Raw genomic sequence first — 20,184 nt, 5'->3', positions numbered from 1 at the left:
TGCTGTAGGCAGACAATCATCTCCCAGCTCTGGCTGCTAAACTGCTTAGCAAAGAGCTAGCTATTGTTCATGCTTGGTTGTAAGCCTATTACTGACAGCCTTACAGACATGCAAACTGAATTCAAGTATACTATCACTGATACGATTTTAGGCTCTTTAAAGTAATTATTATGATCTGAGTATGTACAGCTTTCTATGAATAGCCTTGTCCGCAAATAAAGCGTGGAAGCTGCAATATCTGTCTCTCTGTAGAGGAAAGTTTAACTTTATTTTTTAGAACCTCTATCACCCAGACTGCCACCTTTTTCAATAGAAGGAATGATGACTTGATTCATTAAAATGAACCTCTCCATCCTTAATGTGTTATGAGCAATTTGCTCATAACATCCTTAATGTATGTTATGAGCAGTTTGCATAGTAGTTTTTCTATGAGGACTGAACTGTCAGGAGAGGATCAAAGCTTTGAGGTAACTGTTTCCCTATTTGTGTTTCTTAGAGAATGAAGAATTGCAAAAATAGGGACCACAGTTTCTTTTTGAAGACTTCTGTGACATCATATTTTCTCACTTTTCCATCGCTTTTTTCACTTAACTTCGTATCAGAATTTACAGCTGTAGGCAAGAGCCCATAGCACCTTTCACATGTGTTAGAATGTGTTTTTGTTGTGCTTCTATTAAGTTGTATTAGGTGTTATTCCCAGATCCAGTATGTTTGAGAGCACCTGAAGCTTTGTCTGGTTTGGTATTGGAAGTTCTGTCTCTGTTCTCGGTTCTTTGAAAGTTGGGCAGCAACTGACATTTTAATATTTGGGATTTTAATAAGATGACAGATCTTGCATTCTTGAGGCCAAACCAGAAACTGCACTGAGCCCATCCTTTTCTAAGACAGTAACTGTTTCAGGAAGTATGCAGTTTCTGTTAACATTTTATTTTGGCATTCCATAAAATGCTTTTACATGTGAGATGTCAGTTATGAAAGTAGATCTTGGAAGTATCTGACTTAAGACTTAAAGAAAATGTTTATTATGGAAAAAAAGAATAAGAAAGAAAACTAGGGTTTGCCAAGGCCACTTTACTTGAGTTCTGGTAAGGGAGAGAGAACTCATCTGCACTTTGCTGTGCAGCAATTAGGCTGAGTAGATGAAAAAACAAATATCTTGTTGGCTGTGCTGTACACTCACTGTACTGCATTCTCAAACTCGTGTAGAAGCCATGAAAGGCTTAGAGGACAAATATGTATGTTTTATAAAGCAACAGCAAGTTCAAAGTAAATAGTATTGTAGGTGTAGGGTATTGTTCATTAAAAGTTTTTTGTCACCGTGGCTTTATAACATGCTAACTGGAGACTAAATTGTACATTTATGATTGTTTTCCCAGATAGTTTGCCATGTCTGATGGTCAGCATGGAAGAACTGTTCACCAACCACGATCTGTTTATCTGACAATTTTGTGTTGATGAAGGAATTGCCAAACACACAGGACATGCAGTATCTGCTACTGACCTTGTGGTGTTTGGTTTGCTGGACTTGTGCCACAAATGATTAAGGCCTTGGTGTCATGGGCTGTTTGTAGTGTTGTTATTGAAAAATATAGTTCTTGCTTTTTATTGCAAGTCTTGTGCTGTTTTCTGTGTTTTCCTTTGGCTCTGCCAGTTCTGATCCATCTGCTGCTTTTCTGGATCAGGAAGACATCAAATGGATGGAAAGCAGCGTGAAAACCCTTTCACCAGTGCTTCAGTGTGTCTCTTTTGTGGTAAAGGCAGAAATGGGAGCATTTATTGTAATAAAGAATAGTATGTGTGGCCATCTGAATGGGGAAAGATGGAGCATGATGAAGGAAGAATAGCTGAAAGAGGAGGAAAAAATATGTGTTATCTTTGTTAGCCAGGTTGCTTTTTACAGCAAAATTGCATGGCTTTACAGTTAGAAAGGGTCTGGAAGCTAAACTTAAAACGACCACACTTAACCTTAACCACTGACTTTCTTTCTACATGGCCTTAAAACTTGCATAGGTGAAGTAGGTACTGCCTCTACCACATTGATGTTAGTCTGTGAAGGGTCCCTTTATACAAAAATAAGAGGAGCTGCTTTTGTGTATGCTTACATAGTCATTTATAGTAATAAAAATAAATAAAACAAAATACAGTTTGTTTTTTTAATAAGAAAATATGGAGCACATAATACTATGTTGTCTTCTAGGTCGTTCTCTCTCTGGAACATGGGCTGTGGGCGCCAAATCTTCATTTCAGTGACCCAAATCCAGATATTCCTGCTTTATACAATGGCTCCTTAAAGGTGGTTTGTGAACCAACACCAATAAAAGGTGGCTTAGTCAGCATCAATTCTTTTGGCTTTGGAGGTTCTAACGTTCATGTCATTCTGAAGCCAAATGAGAAGAAACATCAACCTCCAGAGACTTGTAACTTGCCAAGACTGGTGCAAGTTTGTGGCAGAACAGAGGAAGCTGTAGAAATACTAATTCAAGAGAGCAAAAAATATAGAGGATGCAGTCCATTTTTACACCTGCTCAGTGATATCTCTGCAATTCCTGTATCCCTCATGCCCTACAGGGGCTACACCCTAGTTGGCTCTGAGAGTGACATCAAAGAGGTTCAGCAAGTTCAAGCATCTGGTAGACCACTCTGGTACGTCTGTTCAGGTAGGTCCACAGCGGTGTCCAGGCTTCTGCATTGTTCTATAGAAATGAAGCTTGAATAGTTGGATCTTGTGCACTAATGTTTTTTTCCACCCTCCAGAATGAGGAACTGTCACACAGACCCGTGGTATATGTAGGAGAATCATGTTTCCTGTGTTTTATCTAATCCTTCCAATTTAGCTATCTTTTGATGACAGCAAAGTCCAGAGAACAAAAAAGCAGTGGCTAAAATTTAGAGGGTGTTAGGAATGTGCAATGATTTGTCCTTAGATAGGATTCTTTCACTTCCAAAGCAAGCATGTGATGTCCACTCCTATTATAGAACATTACAAAAGCACGTTTTCTTGCTTATCTTGCAGGCATGGGAACCCAGTGGAAAGGTATGGGCCTGAGTCTTATGAAATTGGATGTGTTTCGCCAGTCTATAATGCGCTCAGATGAGGCTTTGAAGAACACAGGACTGAAGGTCTCAGACCTGCTTCTGCATGCAGATGACAATACTTTTGATGAGACTGTCAGTGCATTTGTTGGACTAGCTGCTGTTCAGGTTAGTTGCAGTTAGATATCTGACTTCAGTTAGTTCTGGGCCCAGCCCTTTGCAAGATGCTTGGAGGAATGTTGATCTAAACTGATCTCTGTGTGTGTGTATCTGTGTGTGTAATGTGGGGTAGTTTCTCTAAGATACTAAGATACTTTCTGCCAAGAAACAAAGTTCTATAGAATGCCTTCTAAAATTTGTTCTGAAAAAAAACGAAATGATGTTAAATGAAGTCTCTTTAATTCTGGAAGAGTGTCAAAGCAGGATTTGTTGTCTATTTAAAAAAAAGCTAGAAGCAGAGCTTTTAAAGTGATCTGAAAAGCTGGACTTCGCTCTTTCTTTATACAGATGCTTTTAGAATCATAGAATCATAGATTGGCTTGGGATGGAAGCGATCTTAAAGATCATCTAGTTCCAACCCCCTTGCCATAGGCAGGGATGCCACCCACTAGATCGGGTTGGCCAAGGCCACACCCAACCTGGCCTTGACTACCTCCACGGATGGGGCATCCACAACTTTTCTGGGCAACCTGTTCCAGTGCCTCACTACCCTTACTGTGAAGAATTTCTTTGTAATGTCTAATCTAAATCTATCCTCTTTTAGTTCAAGACCATTCCGCTTCGTCCTATCATTATCTACCCGAGTAAAGAGTCCCTCTCCATCCTTTTTATAAGATCCCCTTAAGTATTGAAAGGCTGCAACAAGGTCTCCCTGGAGCCTTCTCTTCTCCAGGCTGAACATCCCCAGCTCTCTCAGCCTTTATTCATAGGAGAGGTGCTCCAGCCCTCTGATCATTTTTGTAGCCCTTCTCTGGACTTGCTTTAACAGGTCCACATCTTTCTTGTGCTCGATGCCCAAATGCAGTACTCCTGGTGAGGCCTCATGAGGGCAGAGTAGACAGGGACAATCACCTCCTGATTACTCCTCCTTTGATGCAGCCCAAGGCACAGTTGGCCTTCTAGGCTGCAAGCACATGCTGCTGACTCATGTCAAGCTCTTGGTAACCTCCTGTTGCTGGAGATAACTTCCTAGTGTAAAGCTGCATAGTGGAGAGGCGCAAACAATACTGGAGACACGATGATTCTTCACATGCTTTGAAATGAGGCTGAAGCTGCTGTTATGTATTTAAAAAAAAAAAAAAAAAAAAAAACAGGACAAGAAGAAAGTCTGTACAAAAAAGTAATCTCGAAATGCACTCAGCACTGTTGTGTGCCTTTGAGTTCTTATACCTGCTTACTCTGGCATGGAATCATTAATTCTGCTTTTCCTTGCAGATTGCCCAAATTGATGTGCTAAAGGCTGCAGGTCTGCAACCTGATGGGATTTTGGGCCACTCAGTGGGAGAAGTAGCTTGTGGCTATGCAGATAATTCCTTAAGTCATGAAGAAGCCATTCTTGCTGCTTATTGGCGGGGACGATGTGTTAAAGAGGCCAAATTGCCCCCAGGAGGAATGGCTGCTGTTGGTAGGTATACGCTTAGCGAAAGAGTGATAGAAGAAAGTCCATCTGATCTCTGCTGTATGGCATTAACATAAAACTGGGCTCTGAAATGTGTTTATGATAGCAATCAGTTCTGTAAAAGTTTGGCTGCTGTTGCCTCTTCTTTTTTTCTGATGAAGAACAGGTTATAAAATATTGAAATTGATACAATGGTAGTAATCTCTGACGTGTAATACAGAAGAGTTTTAGCCATCGTTCCATAACTAAGTGGAAATAGAGAGATTTATTGACAGGTGACAAATGACAGAGTACCAGTAATCACCTTGAAAAGAGATGTGAAAAACATAAGGCACTGTGTTTTTTCTCTTTTTTAAAAAAAAAAAAATAAAATAAAAATATATATTTTTTTAAAAATACTTTTTTTTAAAAAAGTATTTTTTTTAAAAAAAATATTTCTGAAGAGATGCAAGAATGAGACATGAAGTCACTGTTATGTAGTGGGCAGCTGGCTAGCAGAACTTAGTGCCACTAGCACATGCTTGTGCCTACTAGTATTTAGGAAGGAGCTTTCTCCCAGTCCAGCATTGCTCAGAGTTTCTGTCAATTATAAGTTTTGTTCACAACTGGATGAAGTTTTGAGCTTTGAACCCAGCAGTTTGTCTTCAGTGGCTTCGTGATAATTTATATGTTTAAAAATAACATGACTATTGATAGCATGATTGTTTTTCTGTTTCTTAAGACTGGACACAGTGGTTGATTAAAAATGGTGAAACGCTTCAGAGAAAAGCTGTTGCAGGTCTAATGCAATGAGTTTGATGACTGGGTCTCATATTATAAACCTATGCTTCTTATTTTAACCGATGCTATAAAGCACTATCTACCTAATTGAGCTTTTTTTTCTGCTTGATATTAAATACGTGACACCTTATCACAGAACTTAACTTAGAGTGATGCATATAATGTTTTTCATAATCTGATTTTGAGTTCAAGCTTTTACTGTGACTTGTATCCATGTAATATACTCAATATCACAGTGACAAATAAAGTGTTAAAGCCACGAGATAAACATCCTTTGATTTTGCAGAATCACTTTTGGGCAGAGGGGGGATGTCTGTGATCTTTCTAGGAATCTGTTACAGTGTTGTAAAATGCTGAATTAAGTGCAGTGATTGCATGCTCAATGGGGAGGATTGCCTCCCATCACAAGGCTTACTTCTCAAAACACATGTTGTCCTGAACTCTTTCCTCCTGCAGGTCTGTCATGGGAGGAATGTAAGCAGCGCTGTCCTCCAAATGTGGTACCAGCCTGCCACAACTCTGAAGATACCGTCACTGTTTCGGGGCCTCTGGTAAGGAAAGAATTGACATGGTGCATGCCAGATCTGTGACCGGAACCTGTGAGGTTCTAGTTTCAAGAGAACGTGAAGCTAAGCTGCTTGAAAAGAAAAGCACCCCTCCTGGTGGGAGGGGACATGGTATTCTTTAGGAGTTCAAACACTCAAAAGTTCTCTGAGAGGAAGTGTAAGCTAGTAACAACAGATTTCTTATGCTGAATGCTATTATAGCCATGGGTATAAGGAGTGATGTAATACTGAGAAAAACAGTAACCTCATCACAGATATGGCTCCCCTTAAGTGGCAAGTGATAAAGGGCATGCGGGGAGTACAGTGCTTCAAACACTTCCCAGATATGTTGTGAGCTGTTCGTTTTAGTTCTGTTTTATTCCTCTTCGCAGGACTCTGTGAGTGAGTTTGTAGCCAAACTGAAAAAGGATGGTGTGTTTGCAAAGGAGGTGCGCAGTGCTGGAGTTGCATTTCATTCCTATTATATGGCCTCTATTGCACCAGTGCTGCTAAGTGCTCTGAAAAAGGTAATGTTACTGAATTATGGTGTGCGTGAGTTGTGATGGGGTACCTGGATTTGAGCATCAGTGATATTAAGCTAAGAGGGTTTCATCCTTTAAGAGGGGAAGTCTCTTAAAGAGCAGTTAGATATCTGTAAAGTTTGAAGTCCTATCACATTAAGTGGAAGGATGACCTCAGCAATTAAGATGAGGAAAATGTCCCACAAAAAAGGGGGCAAGGGCTGCTTGCTTTTGCCTGTCTTGCTGTCGTCTATGACCTGTAACTCTTCCTCCTGTCTCTCTTCCTTGTCTGTCTGCAGGTCATTCCACACCCTAAACCTCGTTCAGCCCGGTGGATCAGTACATCTATCCCTGAATCTCAGTGGCAAAGTGATCTGGCTAGGAATTCCTCTGCAGAGTATTACGTGAACAACCTAGTGAGTCCTGTGCTGTTCCATGAAGGCCTGAAGCATATTCCAGAGAATGCAGTTGTAGTGGAGATTGCTCCACATGCTCTTTTACAGGTATTTTATTTGATTATGTCGGTGTGGTAGTGTATCTCAAAATGTTCCTGCAAGAAGGAAATTGAATGTCTGAAGAATAGGGAATGGTGCTTTTTTTTTTTCTTTTTTTTTTTTTTTCCTCCCGTTCTGAGAATACTATCTTGCTCAAGTACTTTCAATGGTCTCCCAGTTTTAAGAAATTTTGGTTTTGTTTTAAATAAATAAATAAAAATCCCAACATACTACAACTTCCCTAGCCATGCATTCATGTTATGGCCTTTATTCATTGTCTTGCATTTCAGATAGCTGATAGGTAGCTCTCCAAACTGCAGTGAGTATGAAAATTGTTTGGACCTACTAGGGCACGTGTGTATGAAGAAGGGCAGGGAGGAGAAATTCAAGACTAACAGGGCTTTTCTGTGGAAAATCTGTTATCGCCATCTGTACTTTCATGTTCTTGTATTGGAAAGTGGTAGTTGGTAGTGGTGTTTCTTTCTCCCCTATTCTCCTTTTCAGTTTTTAAAAGCTAGTTCAGTTGATACTGTTCTCTCTCACTTCATTTACGGACTTGGATAATCAAACTTACATAGCCGTAGAAATTCAAGGAGAAAAGAGAACACAATGCCACAATAACATGACTGGCTGAAATAATACAATATGCAGTGTTGCATCTCTTACAGATATTAAGTATGTCTACATCATGTTAATTTTTCAAAGAAGTAAGATCTGAGTTATTACTCTCATAAATACCTTTATACTAATATCAAGATGCATGCTTTTAGGTATTCTCCATTATTTTGTGGGGTTTTGAATTATGTGGTGTCCATTCCTCCTATCCTTTCTCCCCACCCTCAATGTGAGCTGAAAATAGACAGCACTTCAAATGGAACGTATAAAAAATAGCATGTCCAAGTATTAACCATCTTTAATGAATGGGATTTGGGGAGGTTTTCCCCCCAGCCTCTACTTTGATCACATAGGACAAAGTTACCCAGCAAAAAGCCAGACTGTGCCTTTGGATTCCTGAAGTGTAGTGTCGCCTTTGTGTTCCCCTACCTTCCAGGGAATTGAGTATCATTATACTGAAGCAAAACGTTGCTTCACATATCTATATTATTTGAGAGGATGCTAATGAGGTGATTATAGGTAAATGCAAATTTGTTATGGCATCAAATGCTTTCATCAGCTTCCAAAAAAAGACTTGGATATCTATAATACCAGGCATACACAAAATGTCTTCTATCATCTATTTCAGAACACTACTAAAAATGTTTTCTATTTCTAAGATACGGCTAGATGTGTATTTTGACCTTCCTGAGAGTTAGATTAAAACTGAATCCTTTGTCCTTACTCTTTGAGAAGCCTAACCTGAGGAGTGGGTTACAACTCAGAAAACTGCATTTAGTTGCCTTGTATAGGTTTATGTAGTGACTTAATAATGTGCTGTGAAGCCTGCTGTTTGAGTATAAGTGTACAGTTGATACCTTTCCCCTCCCCCTTTCTACCCTTTTGAAGTTGTAGAATCATAGAATGGTTTGGGTTGGAAGGAGCCTAAAAGATCATCTAGTTTCACTCCGCACTGCCATGGGCAGGGACACCTTCCACAAGACCAGGTTGCTCAAAGTCCCATCCAACCTAGCCTTGAACACTTCCAGAAAGCAGGCATCTGCAACTTCTCTGGACAGTGTGTTCCAGTGCCTCACCACCATCATAGTGAAGAATATCTTCCTCCTCCTATCTAATCTAAACCTACCCTCTTTTAGTTTAAAGCCATTACCCCATGTTCTATCAGTACGCTCCCTAATAGAGTCCCTCCCCAAATATGACATGAAAGAAAGCATAGTTCTTAACCAGACCAAGTATTCCCTTCTCAGTGATACCTAAATACTAAAATTTTTAAGTAGAGTTGAGGAAAATACCATTCACAGTATGGTCATGGTCATAGTAGTTCTTGTAGGTTTCACAAGGTAAAAATTGCAAGTAGTTATTTTAGGAACTTTAGGACTTTTCTTTGGAATAGTAGTGCAATAGTACCAGTAAGCATTGTTCTTCTAGGCTAAGTAGTCTGAGACCACAGGAGCTTTTTGTTTCCATAAACTTTTTTCACCCCCCCATAATTATCAGTTAATTATTCCCTTTTTCCCATCCCATAAGAACTGGTCATTGTGAATTAGCCCCTTAGCAGAGAATGCAGTACATCAGGTACACTAGGTTGTGCTTGTCTCACAAGATCAGTCATGTGGTTTTGTACTTGTCCCTTAAGTCTCAAGAGCTGCTCCTTTTTATTTGCTCCGTGGCATGCAAAATGAGACAAATCTTAAGAAGATCCATTTGTGAATCAAGTTTTATAGTTGTACAATGCTTCTGAGTTCCAATCCAGTATATATATTTTTATGTATATTAGTTTTATTTGTGCTTTGAAAGTGTGACTTGAAGGGAGAATCAGAGCAGAACTATTTAGACATGTATTTTTCTCTAAAAAGATTTTACTGTACCATTTTGGAATCTAATGTAAGTGACTCATTATTTCTTCAGCTGGGTTTGAGAGTGTTGTTTTTCTCTTCCTTCATCCTTCTGCCATTTAAAGACTGTAGACCAAATTAAAGAACAGATCAAATTTGGGTCAGATGTTCAAGGCTGGATTTTTGATTTAATAGCAGTTGTTTGGAAAATGCTCTAGGAAGTTACAGACTGAAAAAGGCTGATCCTGGGAGCAAGAGCTTAAGGTGGGGTGGTGCACAAGTGGGACGCTCAAGGGGGTGATCTTGCAGTTCTTGAAGTGTAGCTGTTGATTTCACAGGGCAATTTGCCTGGGAAAGGGAGATGTGTGATTTGGCAGAATTTCATAAATATTACATATATTCTTCCTTACAAGACATGAAGCTTCTTGGGTGGCTGGAAGGGTATTGTGCTGTGCTGCTTCTAGCCTGTTAAAATGTGCACGTTCTAGCACCTGGCACAGGTGCAAAAGCAGTTTGACAAAACAGTTTCTTTGTAGTATGTGGAGGGGAGGGAAAATTAGAAGCAAAATAGTTAGTAATACCTTCCACCAGTGATTTCTGAACTCTACTTGACCAGGCTATCTTGAGGAGAAGTTTGAAACCATCATGCACTATTCTACCTTTGATGAAGAAGGATCAGAAGAATAATTTGGAGTTCTTCCTAACACAGACTGGAAAGATTCATTTAACTGGGTAAGGAGACTAAGGGATCAAGGGTGAGTGGGGTATCAGTTAGGAGAGAATTCAAGCCTCTACTCCAGCATGCATGTTTTCACCATGATTGAAATACTCCTTCAACAAACTTGGGAAAAATGGGATTTACACCTATGCTTTACATACTTTATACGCTCACTTAGGAAATATTTCCGCAGGTTAGAGATTGCTTGGGCTAGGGAGTGCTTTTCAAAGAGAAGGAATCTGTTTCCAGAGGCCTAGGAACCTGGAACTGGCTCATAGAAAGTAAACTTTGCATCTCATAGACTGTTAGAATTACAAATTTGACTACAGTAGATGTTCATGGAACTCCTGGAGAAGTTTCAGACATGGAGCCCAGGAACAGTTACTATATGACCTTTAAGTATTATGGTTATTTTTTTTTTTTGTCCTTTTTCTTTTCTTTCCTTTTCTTTTATTTTCTTTTCTTTTTCCCCTCCAATTGTCTTGATCCTTTTTGTCTTTCTAGGATAAATGTTATTGGAAACAACTTGTTCCCATCTGTGGAATACCCTGTCCCTGTGGGAACACCCCTTATTTCTCCATATATCAAATGGGACCACAGCCAGGACTGGGATGTTCCAAAAGCTGAAGACTTTCCATCAGGTTCCAGAGGCTCTGCATCTGCTTCAGTCTACAATATTGGTATGTTTGTCAGTTGGTTTTGTTTGTTTTCCTACTTTACCTCTGCATTTTTTATAAAACTAGGAAAAGGATACTCAAAGCACAGCAACCTTGAAGTCATCTTCTGAAGCTTCATACATATATTTTTATTTATTCATTTTCAAAGAGACTGGATCTACTTCTGAAATGGGGTGAAAGAATATCAACAGAGGAGGAAATTGTCTTGATTCAGACTGACAGCAGTCTTAAGATTGGCATGTTGCCAATCAGGATTGCTGGGGAAAACACTAGATACTCTTAAAGAAATTTAGGGCAAAAGATCTCTTTATGTGTGAGTTTATATTATTTTTATTCTGCTCTTTATTCTTTCACAGATGTGACTCCTGACTCTCCTGACCATTACCTGGTTGGTCATTGCATTGATGGCAGAATCCTGTACCCAGCAACTGGGTACCTTGTGCTGGCTTGGCGATCTCTGGCACGGTCTCTTGGCCTGGCCATGGAGCAGACAGCTGTTATGTTTGAAGAAGTTACAATTCATCAGGCAACTATCATTCCCAAAAAGGGTAAGTAAGTGGTACTGTCACAACTGCAACAATTAAAGGAGCGTAAGGAAGGAAATGCAAAGGAAAAGTGAAGAGGAACTTGGTGGGGGTTGTAGGAGGAGTGGGAGTGCAACATGACTGTATGAAATTATTCATTGTTCAGTCAAGTAACACATACTGTCACCTTTACTCCATGTTGTGTGGAGTGAGTCTGGAAATGATGCTGGAGAATGGAGGCAGTAAATGACCTTGCAGCCCTGTCTTCCTCAATATTTCTTGCAGGATCAGTGCAGTTGGAAGTTCGAATCATGCCTGCTTCCCACCGCTTTGAAGTGTCAGGGAATGGGAATTTAGCTGTGAGTGGTAAGTGAATGAAGTGTGTGTGCATGCACTGGCCTACTCAAATCCATTATGTAGGAACACTGATGATTCTTATTCTTGCTACTGTGCCCATCAGGGAAGATTAACCTCCTAGAAAACGATTCTCTGAAGAACTTCCATAACCAGCTAGCTGCCTTTCAGACTCAGTTAAACACAAGCTCAAAGTCTGACCTCTTGAAGGAAGACGTTTACCAAGAACTGCATCTTCGTGGATATAATTATGGACCAACTTTCCAGGGTGTTCTGGAATGCAATGGTGAAGGTGAATTTTCTTTCAGTAGGATGATGAATATGGTTACTGTAATGATGAATATTGGATCTTTTAGTTCAATTTGTATTAATGGTCCACTTGACTGTGCTTTGTGGAGTGATTATACTTTTTAGTGTGGTAACAGAGAACAACTAAGTGTTCTAACACGGCACTGGGAAAGCTGTTATCTCCAATGTAGAACTGATTACTGGAGTTTACAGGGGAAGCTGGGTGCATACAACAGACTTTGTAGTAAGTAATGACTTCCCACATCTGCTGAATGACAAAATTACAATGAGGTTTCCACTCTCTCTCCTTCTGCAGTAAGTGCAGGGAAAGTTCTGTGGAATGGAAACTGGGTGACCTTCCTTGACACCGTGCTACACATGATAGTCTTAGGTGAGCCTGGGCGCAGTCTACGCTTACCCACCAGGATTCGCTCAGTGTATATTGACCCAGTGCTGCATCGAGAGCATGTGTACCAATACCAGGACAGTGTAGAAGGTAATGTCTTTTGTGCTTGGACTTTTACAAGTTCCTTTGAGTGCTGCGTGTGTGAATGTTTGACTTTCTTAGAAGTAGGATGGACTTTAGCGGCCCTCTTACTCTCCAAGTTATTCTACAGCTGCCTTTGTAACGGTCTGATACAGCACTCGCCGTTCATCTGATCACCTCAAAGAAAATGCTTATAGAGTTTGATGCAAGCTTATGTTTGTTTCTTGTCTTTCAGCTTTAGATGTTGTTGTTGACCGCTGTCTTAACAGTCTCAAAGCAGGAGGTGTTCAGATTAATGGTCTTCATGCTTCTGTGGCACCACGACGACAACAGGAACGAATCCCTCCCACCCTGGAAAAATTCTGCTTTGTTCCCTATAGTGAGAGTAACTGTTTGTCTTCCAGTACCCAGCTTCATGCCTATCTGGAGCACTGCAAAGGTAGAGTGGGGATAGTTCATTTTCACACTAGGGGAATCTTCCAGCTTGTCAGAACTGTAAGAAACTGTTCATACTACTTCAATCCTTAGAGCACTTAAGAAATTAAGCGTTGGTCTCTGTATAAGACTTCAGCAGGAATCGTATGTCTGTACACTTGTTAAAAGCTAAAAACTACTTTTGCCTGAGGTATGTCTAGAATGCAAGTAGGAGTAAAGCCAGCAGGCGGGGGCATCTACACTTCTTTAACGGGCAGTGTGTCAAATAGCATAACCTTTCCTGTAAGCGGAGAGGCAGAAATCAGTTTCTTCATGGAGAAATCCAGTCTGCTTACTTCAAAAACTGATAAGAAAGCGTACTTCGTTGGGTCTTTGGCTTTCTTAGTTTGCTTTGCTTTGTTTTTCCTGTCAACTGCCAAGATGGGGAAGGTGACATGTCTGCTTCCATTGATTTGTGGGCACAAGAGCCTATCCAAGGAGGAAAAGTGTTTTAGTGAGATATGCTAAAGAAAGTTTACGTTTGCCACAAGAATAGAATAAAAGCAGCTTAGACTGTTGTGAAACCAGTAGCCTAGTTTAATGCTCTCTGGATGGGGAGACATCATCTGTGCCCAACTCCTTGCCTTCTTGTCTCTCTATCAAAGGAGGCAGGGAGGAATTGAATGCAGGTTTTCTTTATTTTGGGTTTGTGGGTTGTTTTTTGAGGTCTTTGCTATACCTTTGCTATACCTGTGGTTTTTGGTATTCTGTATTGGTAACGTGACTTCATGCTCATCCTTTGATTTGACAATAAGATTTAAAGATTTTATTTCCTTTTTTTTCTTCTTCTTCAGTATATTTTCCTGTCCAGATACTGTCGCCAAAGTTGTTATCTGTAGTGGGATTTTTTATTTTATTTTTTGTTTTATTTATTTTATTTTATTTTATTAACACTGTTGCTGATCTCAGTCAAAATCAGCTATTTTCCATTCAGTTGTAAAGCAAAAAGTCTTCTACTCACTTTTGTATTTGTGGAAAAATACAACTTTCTTCCTCAACTCTCTAAAGCTCTTATCACAGATTTTCTGTTAGTTGCCCTCATTTAGTTGGAGCCTTACCCTGAGTAGTCTTGATGGTTTAGATTGTCTTGGCACAAAACCTTACTAGTTTTGAGGCTGCAGCTACTGTATAATCTGTAATTATGGGAAAGTACAGAATAATGCACTACGTCTTTGTGGCTAGGCTGATGATACAAGACTGACTTGATCAGTGGTGATCACCTGGTATAGCAAATGAGGGAGAGGAAAAGAAGAAACTTTGGAAAATCTGACTCCTTTCATTTCTTCTTCTACTCCATAGGTCTGATCAAGAACTTACAGGCTAAAGTGGCTGTGCATGGTGTCAAATTAGTCATCCATGGCCTAGAAACTGCAGGGGCTGCTGCAGGGTCCTCACCCATGCAGAAGGGCCTTCAGCATATCCTTGCTGAAATCTGCCGTCTGGAACTGAATGGAAACCTACATTCTGAGCTGGAACAGATCGTGACTCAAGAGAAAATGCACTTCCAGGATGACCCTCTTCTCAATGGCTTGCTAGATTCTTCAGAGTTGAAGACTTGCCTGGATGTGGCACTGGAGAACATGACCAGTCACAGGATGAAGATAGTGGAGGTTAGCTGGAAGCCTGGGATGGAATCATGGCTCATGTTTCCATGCCTCCCAGTAACCTTATCACATACTTCTGTTATTCCAGTTACGATTCTGAATATCATTCATTTTTCAGCCTGGTTTTCCATTTCTAATTCCTTTCTTTTCTAACAGGCTCTTGCAGGAAATGGACATCTGTTCTCTCGTGTCACAAGTATTCTGAATACTCAGCCCCTATTGCAGCTGGACTACATTGCCACTGATTGCACCCTTGAAGCTCTTTCAGCTAATGAAACAGAGCTACAGGATGCTGGAATTTCCTTTAGCCAGTGGGATCCGTCTAACCCTCCTTCCGGAAACCTGACCAATGCTGACCTGGTGGTATACAACTGCTCAACAAATGTTCTAGGGAACACCACTAAAATTGTCTCTAATTTGGCAGCTGCAGTGAAAGAAGGAGGGTTTGTTTTGCTACACACCCTTCTTCAAGGAGAAACTCTTGGAGAAATTGTCAGCTTCCTTACAAGCCCAGACCTACAGCAGAAGCACAGCTTCCTGTCTCAGGTAAACATCCTGGAAGGACAAATGTTTTCTCAGTGGTTAGTCTGGAGTCTGCTGCTTGCATACTTTCTTGTGGTGAATGTTGAGTAGATGTTGCTTTCCATTGAGGCTCTCTGTAAGAATATATTTAAGGAATACTACTTCAGAAGAAAAGAGTTGTCAATTGCCACAGATTAGACTGGAAAAGTAAACAGCAAATTCAATCAGGAATGCCTTTCTTAATGCATTAAAAATAAGTCATTGTCACGCATATATCTATATAATCTCTAGGAAGACACTGGCCAGGACAACTCAGTTATAGCTAAAATAACATGATGCATTGTTGGGTTAGAGGATACAGCTTTTTCACTGTAGGATCATAAAAGGCTTCAGTGTGAGAATATCATTCCTCCAGCTCTAATATCAAAAGGAAGTGAGACTTTACATAGTAGTTAAGCACGCTCTTGCAGCCCGGAAGGTCAACTATGTCCTGGGCTGCATTAAAAAAGGGGTCGCCACCAGGGAGAGGGAGGTGATTGTCCCCCTCTACTCTGCTCTTGTGAGACCCCACCTGGAATACTGCATGCAGGCCTGGGGCCCCCAGCACACAAAGGATGTGGAGCTCTTGGAACAAGTCCAGAGGAGGGCCACTAGGATGATGAGAGGGCTGGAGTACCTCTCCTCTGAAGAAAGGTTGAGGGAAGCTTGTTTAGCTTGAAGAGAAGGCTCTAGGGAGACCTCATTGCGGCCTTCCAGTACTTGAAGGGAGCATATAAACAGGAGGGGGAACTGCCCAGTGCTTCTATCTATCTAGAACATTATGCAAAGCCTCTTGTCCCTCTGGGGAGTCAACAGCACTTCCTAGTTTAGTATCACCAGTAAACTTGCTGAGGACGCATTCAACAATTCAACTCCTGGATCCAATTTGCTGATGAAAATGTTGAACAGAACTGGCCCTGGAATTGAGGCCTGGGGAACACTACTATTGATCAGCGGCCCAGCCAGTTGTAGCCCCACTCACTACAATATGGAGGCAAGAATGGGTCTTAGAGTTCTTACAATGTCCCTGTCCAGAAAACTTTCTGTAGTCCTTGATATCACATATCACACTCAAAACATCCTGCTGTTTTACATAGCCTGTAGTCATCTTTATTTCATTAAAATTGTAGAGCCTCAGTGTTCCTGCATGTGTCACGCTTTCTTTTTTGTTCTCTTGTTTTTCTGAAGTGTTGTTCCTATATAATTTAAGCATATAGGTGCTCCTTCCTTGCTACAAGTTTGTTGCTTCCAGGCTTCTCCCTCCCCTCTCACAGGATTGAAGAATTTAGGTGATTTTTTTGTGTGTGTGTTTCTTCTGTCCCACTTTTTCTATTGCAGATAGGGCTTACAAAACCTAGGTTAGTAATATATAAACTCAGTGTTTTCCCTTTCTGTTATTTTCTCTGTTGGGATTTGTACATTCTTTTTGTCCCTGAAGATGGGCCTTTCTTAGACTGTTGAAATTAAATTTTAGGCACATTCAAATCCTGTATGGGATTTGACAGCATGGTTACTGCTCTGTTTTTTGCATATCTCATAGTATAGTAAGACAAGTTGCCTAACCAGGGCTTTGAGATACTTGTATTACTGCCTTCAGAGGATATTTTAGGGAAGAAGGAATAGTCTAGACATGGATAAAATACTGCTATGTGAAACAAACATGTATTTGTACTGAGACAGTACAGAGCTAACACCAAAATTTCCAGCAAAAGCAAGAAAACAGTGGACAGGGCCTATTGTTCCCAGTGAGGCAGTCTTCAGGGAGACCCAGCAAGGAGTATAGATGGTAGTTTGTAATTTTAATTGATTTAAAAGAAACATCACAAACTTTGATTGTTGTTGTATGTGATTTGACAGGCACAATGGGAAGGCTTATTCAGCAAGGCCTCACTGAATATGATTGCAATGAAGAGATCTTTCTTTGGCTCAGTTATTTTCCTGTGTCGCCGGCAATCCCCTGCCAAAACACCCATTTTTCTCCCAGTAGATGAGACCCATTATAAGTGGGTTGAATCCTTAAAGGTGAGAATTCCAGTGTTTTGGATATTTGGCTTTCCAAATCATTACACTTTCTTAATAAGATACTTAGCAGTATTGGGGTTGCAAGGGGAGAAAAAGAGTATGTATTTGCTTTTCTTAAAGTACAACTTATTCATCTCTGCCTTAAAGATACGTGGGGTGTTTCCTTTCTGAGGTTCCTGGCAAAACAGTATGGGGTTTGTCTTGTAGGAGATCTTGGCTGACCAATCGGAGCGGCCTGTGTGGTTGACTGTCACCAGTTGTGGGAACTCAGGAATTTTGGGCATGGTGAACTGTCTCCGCCTGGAAGCAGAAGGCCACAGAGTCAGGTACAAAAGCATGCCCTTGAGTCACAGTTGGAGAAGAGATGTTTTTCCTTAGATTCTTTTCAGTCTTACACCAAAACAAACATAATGACAACTCTTGGCTTCTAGGTGTGTGTTCGTTTCCAACTTGAACCCTTCATCGGCTGTCCCATCCATTAGTCTTTCTTCTCTGGAGATGCAGGAGATTGTTCAGAGAGATCTGGTGATGAATGTGTATCGCGATGGAAAGTGGGGCTCCTTCAGGCACCTTCCATTGCAGCAAGGTAATTGCTTTAAGGTTCAGGGATCACTTGCAGGGCTTAAAAGAATAGAATATGAATGGACTTTCATAGACTATGAGTAGCTTTTGTTCCCACATTTTTATTATTATTTAATAAGTGGTTAATACGGAATTCTTCCGTTCCAGCTCAGACTGCATAGTAGCATGCTCTGGTACCAGGAAGAGGGATAAGGTATTTAGGGTATGGGCAGAATTGCAGGGTAAGTAAGTGCTTTGTGTGGAGAGCAAATAGAGGAGAAGGCAGCAATTACGCATGGAGCTTACTCACTCTGGAAACTGTGTCCCTGTGTTAATGTGTATAAAATTAATCTGTTCTTCCTTCTGCAGGACAACCTCAGGAGTTGACAGAATATGCCTACGTCAATGTGTTGACTCGTGGAGATCTCTCATCCCTTCATTGGATTGTTTCCCCACTTCAGCACTTCTACACAACTAATCCAGATGTTCAGCTCTGTAAAGTCTATTATGCATCTCTTAATTTCCGGGACATTATGCTGGCCACAGGAAAGCTTTCTCCAGATGCTATCCCTGGTAAGCTAAAATTACACTAGAAGAAAAACTATTCATATATTACTGTGATAGAATTTATTCACATAACTTCATTAATTTTATTTATGCAATGGATAAAGTATGTATCAGCTTTTTTTTTTTTTTTAGCAAGAAAGTACTTTTGAAAAGGAAGTATAGCTATACTTCAGGACTATGCACCAAAAACTTGCAAGTTCTGTTCCCACTTCTAGCCCCATTTTTCACATGGCAGAATTGTTAAAATGCTATGAAGGAAACGTTATTAGCCCCATTGCATAGATACCAAGCATGAGGTGAAATGTTGGAGGTTCCAGAGGTGGGCAAGGTACATACCAAGGTGAGAATGTTGAAGTTTCATGCTACTGAACATTTTTTGCTTTTAGAGGAGAAAAACACAGTTAAGTATCTGCTGTCTACGAAATGTAGATTATCATCTCGCTTGGTAGGGAGTTAAGGATTAATGTAATGTCTGTGAAATGGTTTTGAAGCTTCATTTAAACAAAGTAAAAAAAGTGTTTGGAGACTTTTATGAGTGACTTTGACTTAAGGCTGTGTTTTCCTTCATGACTGAGATTAGTCTCTTCCTAAAGTGTGTGTTCACAGAAACAAAGGTTTAGCAGTAAACCTGTTTTCTCTGTGATCACCCTTTCTAGTTTATGTATCATTCTTTTTTAAAGAGCAAAAAAAGTGCCACTGAAACAGGATGTTTCTACTTCCATTGAAACAGGAAGTAGAAACAGGATGTTTCAGTGAAAGTTCTCAGATGCAAGCTGGAAGCTAAAGCAATACAATCAAGTACAGTAAAATTTAATGAGACCAAGTTGTTTTCTGCTATTCTTGTTCTTAAGAATGAGAGATTAACTGTGGTGGCTTATGTACTGTGTACATAACAGACAAATCTTAGCATTTTTTCTGTCTCTAGGGTTCCAACTTTCAGAGACTACTATTTCAGTAAATTCTCTACCAAAAAAAATTTAGAAGGTACCTTCTTTCAGGTAACTGGGCTTCACAGCAGTGCATGCTGGGCATGGAGTTCTCAGGACGGGACCTGGCTGGAAGAAGGGTGATGGGATTACTGCCAGCAAAAGGGCTGGCTACAGTGGTAGACTGTGACAAGAGGTTTCTATGGGAAGTCCCTAAAAACTGGTAGGTAATCTTCTGTTTTCTGTTTCATATACGTGGGTAAGATTTGCCTTGCTGCCTGAGGCTGATGACAACCCTGATCTGACTGCAGGACTGCATAATGGGCAGATTCTACTCTGGGAAATGATAATAGAGCTATAGTCTCCTGAGTAGGATTTGGTTCAGTCATCTGATTCGCTGCAGGAGCTGAGCACTGTGGGTTTTTTGTTTGTTTGGCTTTGTATTGTTTTTCTGCAGTGGCTTGTACTAATTTTTCATCTCTTTCTTGGGCTTTTAGCTCCTTGTGTTTTGGTATATGCAAAGATTTTTGGTGTTGATTATGTTACTGGTGAGTTACTGAAATACTTCTGTAGAAGAATAAAGCCCTTAGCTGTGCTTGGCCACTGTGGTAATCTGTTGTATTGTTGAGAACCATTTATACTCTTTGGCAGTTTAATCTTGGCAATTTAACCTTCGTATTGCTGAAAAGCAAACTTCCATAGGAGAATCTGGGAGGCTTCCAAGGGTAAAGATCTCTTTTCCCTTTCAATTTGCTTCTTAGGACCCTGGAAGAAGCAGCTTCGGTGCCTGTGGTTTATGCCACTGCTTATTACGCCTTGGTGGTTCGAGGTGGTATGAAGAAGGGTGAGAGTGTCCTTATTCACTCTGGCTCAGGAGGTGTGGGCCAAGCAGCCATTGCCATTGCCCTGAGCATGGGCTGCCGTGTCTTTACTACTGTAGGTGGGTACTGAGAATCCAGTTTTATTAAATGTATATGTGT

General features: G+C 40.5%; 1 protein-coding gene across 1 annotated transcript in view; it reads left to right on the top strand.

The window, feature by feature from the left end:
- Positions 1-20,184, top strand: part of FASN (fatty acid synthase) — a 38,237-nt gene that overhangs the window by 5,830 nt on the left and 12,223 nt on the right. The window contains exons 8-28 of the mRNA XM_035342608.1: positions 2,198-2,657; positions 3,014-3,201; positions 4,468-4,657; positions 5,888-5,982; positions 6,369-6,503; positions 6,797-7,000; positions 10,058-10,173; positions 10,664-10,839; positions 11,193-11,384; positions 11,646-11,726; positions 11,821-12,006; positions 12,319-12,498; positions 12,725-12,928; positions 14,263-14,573; positions 14,724-15,113; positions 16,986-17,150; positions 17,358-17,476; positions 17,582-17,736; positions 18,081-18,284; positions 19,277-19,427; positions 19,966-20,144. Of these exons, the coding sequence (XP_035198499.1) occupies positions 2,198-2,657; positions 3,014-3,201; positions 4,468-4,657; positions 5,888-5,982; positions 6,369-6,503; positions 6,797-7,000; positions 10,058-10,173; positions 10,664-10,839; positions 11,193-11,384; positions 11,646-11,726; positions 11,821-12,006; positions 12,319-12,498; positions 12,725-12,928; positions 14,263-14,573; positions 14,724-15,113; positions 16,986-17,150; positions 17,358-17,476; positions 17,582-17,736; positions 18,081-18,284; positions 19,277-19,427; positions 19,966-20,144 (4,081 nt within the window). The remainder of the gene's footprint in view (positions 1-2,197; positions 2,658-3,013; positions 3,202-4,467; positions 4,658-5,887; positions 5,983-6,368; positions 6,504-6,796; positions 7,001-10,057; positions 10,174-10,663; positions 10,840-11,192; positions 11,385-11,645; positions 11,727-11,820; positions 12,007-12,318; positions 12,499-12,724; positions 12,929-14,262; positions 14,574-14,723; positions 15,114-16,985; positions 17,151-17,357; positions 17,477-17,581; positions 17,737-18,080; positions 18,285-19,276; positions 19,428-19,965; positions 20,145-20,184) is intronic.

The sequence above is a fragment of the Oxyura jamaicensis genome, chromosome 18 (assembly GCF_011077185.1).
Source record: "Oxyura jamaicensis isolate SHBP4307 breed ruddy duck chromosome 18, BPBGC_Ojam_1.0, whole genome shotgun sequence".
NCBI classification, from domain to species: domain Eukaryota; kingdom Metazoa; phylum Chordata; class Aves; order Anseriformes; family Anatidae; genus Oxyura; species Oxyura jamaicensis.
This window is presented reverse-complemented; position numbering and strand designations above follow the sequence as displayed.